The sequence below is a fragment of the Macrosteles quadrilineatus genome, unplaced genomic scaffold, assembly GCF_028750875.1.
Source record: "Macrosteles quadrilineatus isolate MER2022 unplaced genomic scaffold, UCM_ALF_1.0 Scaffold_2__2_contigs__length_208266976, whole genome shotgun sequence".
In the NCBI taxonomy this organism is placed as follows: Eukaryota; Metazoa; Arthropoda; class Insecta; order Hemiptera; family Cicadellidae; genus Macrosteles; species Macrosteles quadrilineatus.
In genome coordinates this window covers 1,812,700-1,823,614 of record NW_026542595.1, presented here as the reverse complement: position 1 = coordinate 1,823,614, position 10,915 = coordinate 1,812,700, and the positions used below count along the sequence as shown (strand labels likewise).

The 10,915-nt window shown below is 36.0% G+C and overlaps 1 protein-coding gene across 2 annotated transcripts in view; it reads left to right on the top strand.

The window, feature by feature from the left end:
- Positions 1-314: 314 nt before the first annotated feature.
- Positions 315-10,915, top strand: part of LOC128987130 (uncharacterized) — a 139,399-nt gene continuing 128,798 nt past the window's right edge. For both annotated transcript variants that reach the window (XM_054407849.1, XM_054407848.1), the window contains exons 1-2: positions 315-429; positions 5,938-6,172. In XM_054407849.1, coding sequence (XP_054263824.1) covers positions 422-429; positions 5,938-6,172 — 243 coding nt within the window. In that variant the 5' untranslated portion in view covers positions 315-421. The remainder of the gene's footprint in view (positions 430-5,937; positions 6,173-10,915) is intronic.

Genomic DNA, 10,915 nt, shown 5'->3' with positions numbered 1-10,915 from the left:
GATATAGGTGATTTATTAAACACTACACTTTCAACCTCGTGTTTGGGGGGAGGGGGGGGTCTTTAAGGGGAAGCAAGGGGGGAAATTCGGGGAACTTTCAGAAAACATCCTTCCTATTATATAATATCACCATGCAAAAAATCAGCTTTACATCTTTCATGTCTAGGTTTTTACCTAAAGTGACTGGGCTAATAGCTGTCATCGACCGTAAGCTCATCTATACCTCCCCTGAGTAAATACCGACTGCGACTCAAGTCACACAAAAAACACAAATACAAACCAAACCAAACCATGAAACGAAACCAACCAATCAACCATCCAAAATATTGTATAACATGGAAAGGATGCAGTTGCAGTTATGTAACATAAATAAATAGTCTGTATTATTGATGTGGTGCTCATCTGAGATTGCTTTACTACAATGTCTAAGTAAGTATTTGTATAATTATACAGTTTGATACAGGATTATAGGCTAGGCCTATATTAATTTAGTTGATAAGTTAGTTGATTGATTAAGTTTATCAACACACAGTTGTTGATCATAACTAAACTGATCCTGAAGTTTTGATTTTATTGTCATCTTTTTACATTAGCTTACATGTTCGAGTAAATATAATTCAGAAATACAGTTAAATATATTGGTAGGCCTACAGTTTCTTTTTGAGGATTAAAATGTCCATGATAATCCTAATATATTATTCATTTTGGTAACCGGACTTGAATTAGGGGTCGGGTCGGCAGATTTACTGTCATAACCTAACCTAACTAACCAAACTTGCTGATGATGAAAAAGTCGAATAAAGGTTAAATTCTGTTCATGAAATAAAATTATAAATGCCAAAAGTTCTACAGAAAAGATGTACAGTTAAGAAGAAATGGCATTCAAAGCAAAATCTTTGACATAAAGTTAAAAGTTACCGATAGGAATCGAACCAGCAACCTCTCGCATATCAGCCAAACACTCTATCCACACCACAAACACCGATGGCTGTATCGTTGTGGTATTTAATGGCGTTCCGGGCCTTCACAACCCGGTGACACCACTGTCGGACGCTTAAGTACTTAATCCACGTCCGATTACCGAACGCGTATCCTCAGTGTATTTATTTATAGTGTAGCGTCGATGCCTATTGCATGTAGGCCTACATGCTTAATGGAAAATAAGTTAAAGATTTTCATTTTCATAATAACATCCTTAATCAATCAATCAATTAAGTTTAAGATGGGGACGCCACTATGTGCATATTTTAACCCATATATGAGTGAAGGATGATTGGCGCATCTTATAATTGGTTTTGTTAGTGACTAAGGCCGACATATTCCTTAGACAGCTATTAATTAATAGCCCATACAGCACAGCTAATGGCAGCTAAGGGACCTTCAGTTTATAGTGGAATACAAACCACATTTTTGCCTTGGTATTAACAAATTGGTCTAATTATCAGGATAGTATTGCGGATAGTAGTAAAGTACTCACTAGTGCGGACGTTAATCCACTCCAGGGAGTATTGCATCCACAGTGCATGCCTATAAATATTCACAGTTCGTGACCTCCTAGTAGGTGGATTACAGGACGACGCCACCGTGAATATGTAACCAGCTAACGAAACAACCCTTACAATGCAAATTTTTCCGTGTGTGTTTGAATAAAGAGGGAAATGTTTATGCATTTACCTGATTAATTATTATAGGTATAAAACTTATAGAATATTTCATTTACAAGCCATGAAGTAACCTTCTGTCTGGCGCATTGATTTTCAAACACCAAAGGGCACTCACGGAAGTTACCTCCGGGAGTACAAAAAATATATTATACTATTATGCTGTATAACCTATAAAATAGATACCGGTACGGTAATGTTATAATAAACAATAAAAATACCCCCACCTCAGCAAACCTGCAGACTAAGCGATTCAACTTGTCTGATTACATTTTTACTGAAATATTTCCATAAATAAGACATATATTTATTCCCTATTTAAATAACATTAGATTTAACGAGTGCTTAGGTTTGCTGCTATGGGGAAGGTAAAAAGTGCTTTTGAACATATGTCAATAGTATAGGATGAAATAAATAAATTTGCCAAATTTTATCAATATATATCCATTAACAAGTAAACTACAACAATTTTCATTTTCTCCATAAGAATAACATGGGAATTTTAAATTACACTTTTTTAGTATTCTCTCCGTGACCGTTAGGCATACAACAGCGCTTCAATATACTAAATTATTTCTTTTTTAAAGCTCTACAAAACGGTTTAAATGTTTTTAGGGTAAAAAATGGGAAAACCACATTTTTACCCCATAAACCCCTGTTCCCATGGTCCGATTATGCTGGATCGCGAACTCGTTCCAATAAAGGTAGGTTTACACGTACCAAGTTTCATCAAAATCGGATAAGTTTTGTCGAGTTATCGCGCTAACGGACACATATACAGGGTGTTCATTTGAAAACTTTCCATATCTGTTGTGTGCAAAGGTAAGGCTTTTAACACTTGTTTGTTCTCATTTCCCCCTAATTTGGACATGCCAAATCCAATAAAATTATTTTCAATTTCGAAAAATGCCCCAAAAGGGCCCAATTCGGGGGGTAGGGGTGCTTTTTGAGAAATTTTCAAATGTAAACATGGGTTGTGTGATACATCAATTTAAAGGTCTAATCACCCCTACTATTTTGGTGCAATAAAAATGTAATTATCTTTAACAGTATTTACAGGGTGGGTCAAAACATTTTAAAAAAGGACTTTGAAGTTAAGTACCGTATTACCCGAACTACTGAACGGAACAGCGCCAAATTTCTTTCCAAGCTTATTCTTGATCTACTCTTTAAGATAACTTGTAATAAGGGCATTTTCCATGTTATTTTCTAGTAAAAAAAATCTGAAATTTGAAGAATAAAAGAAAGCTGAAAACTCAAAATTCTTAAATAGCAAGGTATAACAAATTTCATACCACGTGAAAGGTCCTTTTTTAACAAACATTTGACGTATTTAAGTTTTCTTTCTATCTCTTACCGTTTAAAAATTGCAGTAGAAAAACTGAATTTTCCATAGTAATATTGTAACTAGTTTTCTAATAAAACAGCCAAAATTCGTCTCTAGACACATTTAATGGTGCATTAACTGAAGGAAACAATTCATAATTATTGATACCGTGATTGACAAACAAGTCATTACGTTTTACTTTGTGAAAAACAAGTCTTATAGCTGATGAGGACAACCTACATGTGGGCCGCTTTCTGTAGTAACTTACCATTGGCTAGTCAATGGTAGTACTAATTTCAAAAAGTACTATTTTCTGTAGTATCTAATCGAATATGGTGTGCACTTAAAAAAATAGACTTTATTTTTACTTATTGGACGGAACAAAAGTGTTTTAGGATAACTGCAAAGTGTTTAACAATAAATATCCAGGTAAGACCTTAAGTCATAAAGCTATAAATGATTTAGTTAAGAAATTTCTGAGACTGGCTCAGTTACCAATGAGAAAAGAACAGGATGAAGGGTCCAAGATGAACTGACATAAGTAAAAGTAGTTGATCAATTTGTAATTAATCATAATACATCGTTGAACAAAGTGCAATGTGTTTTGTTAGAAAACTAGTTATTTAAATTTTACCATAGAAAATTCAGTTTTTCTACTGCAATTTTTAAACGGTAAGAGATAAAAGAAAACTTAAATACGTCAAATGTTTGTTAAAAAAGGACCTTTCACGTGGTATGAAATTTGTTATACCTTGCTATATAAGAATTTTGAGTTTTCAACTTTCTTTTATTCTTCAAATTTCAGATTTTTTTTTTACTAGAAAATAACATGGAAAATGCCCTTATTACAAGTTATCTTAAAGAGTAGATCAAGAATAAGCTTTTAAAGAAATTTGGCGCTGTTCCGTTCAGTAGTTCGGGTAATACGGTACTTAACTTCAAAGTCCTTTTTTAAAACGTTTTGACCCACCCTGAAAATACGGTTCAAGATAATTACATTTTTATTGCACCAAAATAGTAGGGATGATTAGACCTTTAAATTGATGTATCACTCAACCCATGTTTACATTTGAAAATTTCTCAAAAAGCACCCCTAACTTACCCACCAAATTGGGCCCTTTTGGGGCATTTTTTGAAATTGAAAATAATTTTATTGGATTTGGCATGTCCAAATTAGGGGGAAATGAGAACAAACAAGTGTTAAAAGCCTTACCTTTGCACACAACAGATATGGAAAGTTTTCAAATAAACACTCTATATATATGTAACTAAAAAAAAAAACTTATAAAAAAGAAAACTTATATATATAATTCATGCTTCATTCATGTTAGGGGCTATTAAGTCCCTATATGGGAAATTCGCTAAAAACACCTAAGTTATGGTCCAATGAAAAAAATCATTTGTGTCAAGGACAACTCATTCTGTCAAAGCTCTTAGAAAAAAATTGCATTAAGTTATTGTATAGCATAAAAACACCTAGATGGTTTTATGAAAAAAATCATTTTACAAGGACAACTTATTTTGTCAAAGCTCTTTAAAAAATTGCAATAGTGTGTAAACTAAAACAACTATGGTCTAATGAAAAAAATTAACTTTTGTTAAAAGGACTACAAATTTTGTCAAAGCTCTTTTTTTAAAAAAAAGTTCCCAAACAAGCACACCGCTAGGTCTTTCCACTAACTTAAATGTTGTTCCCTGTCCTTCCTTTCAACTCTAGCCAACGATCGCACAATTCGTCACAATTCTTCATCCATTTTATAATACCGCAAAATAAGATCAATCAAAAGGAAGTATAAGTTACGGAAATAGGCTCCGGGAAACCCGTTACATCACAGGGCGCTCACGGAAGCTACTTAAAGTAGTGACGCGAACCACTCCCCAATGTCGACTGACAACTGGGAATGCAGGGTTGCCAACCGTCCCGATTCTGCCGGGACAGTTTTGATTTTGGTTCCTTATGCCCGTATTTAAGCCTATGTTATCCGGGAGGGAGGGGGGCAATGTCCCTATTTTTTCCTGACCTAAGGTGGAAACCCTGTGGGAATGGGGTAAGAGTAGCTAAAACCGATTCCATGAAAGAGGTGCGGCAGGCGACAGCTCTGCTGAATGCAAACTATGGTTTTTATAACAAAAAATGTAGTCACCTAGTGGCACAGAAAACATACTACTATAACCCAGAATGCCAACCGCATGGTAAAAAGCGTTAAGTACTTTGAGAGACCTTTGCCTATCAATCGTAGGCAGTGTCACCAGCGTTGCTATGCACGCTGGTGGCGCTGCCTACGAATTGACAGGCAAAGCTCTTTCAAAGTACTTAACGCTTTTTACCATGCGGTTGGCATTCTGGGTTATAGTAGTATGTTTTCTGTGGTAGTGGTAACTTCCGTGATGCGCCCGATGGAAGGTTAAAAAGATTCTGTCCAGGCTGCAAGTAATTTTCATTAAAAATTAATAACTTAAAAATGTCAAATGTCATGTTTTAATGTTAAGAAGTGTGTTTCTTATGCAAAGTTATATTAAAATATAAAATTTGAAAAGACTAGCTAGTTACCGTACTTTATTCTATATTCTTATTCTGTGTATAGGCCTAGTTTATTAAAAAAAAAATAACGTTTCATATGATTAAACTATAAGTTTACTTAGTCCTAACTTAAATTTTAACTTGCTGCGGGAATATTATCATGCTCAACCTTTTTATATCGGCATAACATTTATTGTGTAGCACTACACAGTTGTGTTTGGTTGGAAATTTTGAGCCTCATATAAGTTATTGGTTTTTACATACATTAAAAAACTGTTCATGCTATTCATAATTATATAGGCGATTTCATTAACACTACAGCGCTTTGGACTACAAACTCTGAAAGCAAGACAGATCTCATCTTTCACAATTTCAGTATTGATAGTATTTATAGCTTAAAGTAACTTTGGTTACCCAATTTGTTTTAGAGAACTGCTCATAGTCTTTGTCTACGATTGTGAGCGTTGTCAACGGGAAGAAGATGATCCACAAGATGCAGTTGTTTATTTCTATCCAAGTTGGGTCAGCGAACAGCAACGCCACGCTTTGTGTGGACAGCTTATTGGAGTTAGTCAGTGCCTAGGCTCTATGTTTTCATCACCTAACATTTTGGCCTTGCAAACTGGAAAGTTTGCAATAAAACCGATTGGAAGATTTATATTGGTAAGTTGTCTAAAACTCAATTGGCCTAAGTAGAAGTTAAACGTAAAATTTTTAGGGCAGACTACTACAAATTCTTTTGTCAGTAGGCTAGCTTTTTTAAATTCTAACTTGTTGACTAAAGGTTGGTGATAGGGCCTACTAACGATTGTTTTGTTATTATTTCAGTTGAGGAAAACTCAAACTCATCCAAGTTAAATATATTAATAGGCAAGCATGTTTCTTTAAAACCTTTTTTCTCAGCTTGTGTACATTGCAGGAAAATTCTACGCATACTGTTAGAAAGATATTTTCCTGTTGATGTGCAGAATCCCTTAATAAAGTAAAATAGGCTCAAAAATAAGCACATCGAATTCATTTAAAAATTAAAAAAATAACATGGGCCTTATGGGTTGCCATGTTGGTGACAAAATGACAACGAAATATAAATAAATAGAAAATCAAAACAAATGGAAGAAATTCAAATCACATGTTTTATTTAAAGCGTGGGGTGGAAATAAAGAAGTCGGTAGATTGTATATTTTTGGTTGAGTCTTTGACCACTGGACGACCTCTAGTATTTATTATTAAGACCCCCCATACACGGGCAAACATGTTCGCGAGCATGTTCGTGACGGTGTTGGCGGCGAACATGCTCGCCCGTGTGAGGGGTCTGCGAGCCTTCGTACCGGCGCGCATGTTGGGCTCGGCGCTCGGCTCGTCGAATTGTCACAGCACAAGAGAAGCAAGAGTAGTGAGTGGTGGCGGCAAGCAAGTTCGCAAGCATGCTCGACTGTCTGTTGGAAACGCCGAGCATGTTTGCGAGCGTGTCCGCCAACAGAATCGCGAACATGCTCGTCCGTGTATGTAACACTTTACTCTGGAGCTTATGAGTACAGTGCAACCTATATAGGCCTAACTCAATATAAACAGCTAATTAATTTATTCAACATACCTGGTAGCCTAAACAAACCCCTTGACATAAAGACGCTTTTACACAAAACTTTAAATTCAATAGGGGCAATAATAATAAATAACAATACAGTGTAGTCCTGATTATCCGAACTTCAGTTATCCAGAAGTCGCTTAAAAATCCAAAATCAAAAAAGTAATTCTTTGATTTTTTTTACAAGGAAGCATATTTTAAATTTTAAAATGTAGAACAGTGAGAAAGTGTGTTACAGCATGTACGGTACTAAAAGTTACACATTACTTTTCAAATCCTATAGTAAAGACAGTGTTGTGAACAAAACAAAGCAATGTTATCCTATACTCTAATACGAGCAATGTTTGCTTGTATGTATGCTTGCTTGCTTGCTTGCTTGCAGAAAGATCTCGAAAACAGCTCCGACGATTTTCTTCAAAACTTGTAAATAGTTTATTTTTGGCCTAAAAACGAGCTTCATGCAGTTAGAACTCCCAACAAAAATCTAATTACGAAGAAAAACGAAACTGAAAGTTACATTTTTTTAACATTAGTCTTATGGTTTGCTAAGTAACCATGTTGGTTGAATTAAATAACAAGGAAAAAGTAAACAAAAGACTTGAAGTTGTAGCACGTGTTCATAATAAGCCAACTACCCACAGTATACTAGCAAATTACAAATACAGTACAAAAGGGAAAGCATCACTTGCTACTATTGAGCAAAGATTATACTGAAGATTGCTCGATACATTGTAGGCATTGTAAGCAGTACGAAATATGGGATCTGTTTACGATCTGCAATCCTAAAATGCTATAGGAAGGGAAGGTTTGGAAACAGGTCTGTGACGTAGGAAGTGGTGAAGGAAGTAGTAAAGGAAAGTTGTCTGGAGTGTTGGATCTGTTTATGACAATTAGATTAATGTATTTGCAATCAAAAAATGCTATGGGAAGGGAGGGAAACTGGTCCGTGACGTAGGAAGTGATAAAGGAAAAAGTAAAGGCGAGTAGTCCGGAGTGTGGGAACTGTTTATGACGATTAGATTAAGGTATATACAATCCTAAAATGCTATGGGAAGGGAGGGAAACAGAGCTCCGCGACGTAGGAAGTGGTGAAGGAAGTAGTCAAAGTGAGCTGTCTGGAGTGTGGGAACTGTTAATGACGATTAGATTATGGTATTTTCAATCCTAAAATGCTATGGGAAGGGAGGAAAGCAGGTCCGCGATGTAGGAAGTGGTGAAGGAAGTAGTCAAGACGAGTCGTTTGGAGTGTGTTTGGACTGTGTTTGGAGAGAAACAGGTTCGTGACGTAGGAAGTGGTGAAGGGAGTAGTCAAGGCGAGCTGTCTGGAGTGTGGGAACTGTTTATGACGATTATATTAAGTTATTTGCAATCCTAAAATGCTATGGGAAGGGAGGGAAACAGGTCCGCCAAGTAGGAAGTGGTGAAGGAAGTAGTCAAAGCGTCATAAAATGAGGTTACTAACCTGTCGTCAATCAGTCCTCTATTGTCTTTGATGACTATAGTTTCGGGGTTATAACCCCATTTTCAAATCTTCTCTTCAGTCGTCAAATGTCAAACATATTATCTTGCGTAAGCCGTCGTCAAAATTACTTTACATATACACATAAACACACACGAAAACATTTATAAATACAAAGCATGTACATGCGCGTGAGGCCGGCCAAGGACAAAACCAGACTGCAGGGTTTGATAAGACTGTAGGTTAGCCGATGCCTACTTGATGGTGTTGACCTTGGGGGAGGGGAACCAGCTGTTTATCTCCTCTATTGTTCTGTAGTTTGGTCACTCTGTCAAATAAAATGTTTGATCCAAAATTTAACTTCTCGTTCAAAACATCATTTGGGGAATTTTTGATTGCCTTGTAAATTTCAAATGTTTCCAGAACGTTCATTTTATTACCTTTATTACATTTGTGTAATATCTCTAAATTATCTATGCAACTGTTGACATTGTGATTTTCGTTCATTAGGTGTTCTGCAAACTTAGATTTTTGTGTTTGCAATTTAGGCTTGGGAAGGTGTTCTACATACCTTTTCCTAAATGAACGACCTGATTGACCTATATATACCTTGGGACAATCGTTGCATGATAATCTGTACACGCCAGATGTTTCAAGACTGTTACTATTATCAGGAGGGGATGTGTTCAATTGTTGTTCTAATTTATTGGTAGTCTTACATGCCAGAATGATGTTTTGTTTTTTTAATTCATTTTTCAAAGTGAAATGTAGATTATTGCCAAACTCAATTGATACGAATTTAGAATTATGTTCATCTGGAGACTTTTTGTTCTTCTGTTTATTAATACATATGTAATAATGTTGTCTGTATTAATAAACAGAAGAACAAAAAGTCTCCAGATGAACATAATTCTAAATTCGTATCAATTGAGTTTGGCAATAATCTACATTTCACTTTGAAAAATGAATTAAAAAAACGTTCATTTAGGAAAAGGTATGTAGAACACCTTCCCAAGCCTAAATTGCAAACACAAAAATCTAAGTTTGCAGAACACCTAATGAACGAAAATCACAATGTCAACAGTTGCATAGATAATTTAGAGATATTACACAAATGTAATAAAGGTAATAAAATGAACGTTCTGGAAACATTTGAAATTTACAAGGCAATCAAAAATTCCCCAAATGACGTTTTGAACGAGAAGTTAAATTTTGGATCAAACATTTTATTTGACAGAGTGACCAAACTACAGAACAATAGAGGAGATAAACAGCTGGTTCCCCTCCCCCAAGGTCAACACCATCAAGTAGGCATCGGCTAACCTACAGTCTTATCAAACCCTGCAGTCTGGTTTTGTCCTTGGCCGGCCTCACGCGCATGTACATGCTTTGTATTTATAAATGTTTTCGTGTGTGTTTATGTGTATATGTAAAGTAATTTTGACGACGGCTTACGCAAGATAATATGTTTGACATTTGACGACTGAAGAGAAGATTTGAAAATGGGGTTATAACCCCGAAACTATAGTCATCAAAGACAATAGAGGACTGATTGACGACAGGTTAGTAACCTCATTTTATGTCAATAGATCAATCCTGGAGGCAAATTATGTATAAAAAATAGTCAAAGCGTGCTGTCTGGAGTGTGGGAACTTTTTATGACGATTAGATTAAGGTATCTGCAATCCTAAAATGCTATGGGGAGGGAAGAAAACAGGTGTGCGACGTAGGAAGTGCTGAAGGAAGTAAAGGTGATCTAGCAGGAGTGTGGTAACTGTTTATGACGATTAGATTAAGGTATTTCCAATCCTAAAATGTTATGGGAAGGGAGAAAAACAGGCTCACGACGTAGGATGTGGTGAAGGAAGTAGTCAAGCCGAGCTGTCTGGAGTGTGGGAACTGTTTATGACTATTAGATTAAGGTATCTGCAATTTTTTAATGAAATGGGAAGGGAGGAAAACAGGTCCGCTTCGTAGGAAGTGATGAAGGAAGTAGTAAGGCTAGCAGTGCTGAGTGTGGGAAATGTCTGTGGCAATTACATTAATGTATCTACAATCCTAACATGCAATGGGAAGGGAGGGAAACAGGTCCACGACGTAGGGAGTGCTGAAGGAAGTAGTAAAGGCGAGCAGTGTGGAGTTTGGGAATGGATTTATGTATCTGCAATACTAAGACTGCTTTCAGAGCAAACTAATGATTTTCCCGAGCAAAGCTCGGTCCCCAGGTACTACAGAATAAAAAGAGAAGGAACAGTAAATATGTATATTACAGCATGTACGGTACTAAAACCTAACAGTACAGTACTTTTCAAAGATAAACAGTGTACTGCAATGAACAAAAAATGCTATAAAGTACTTAAGT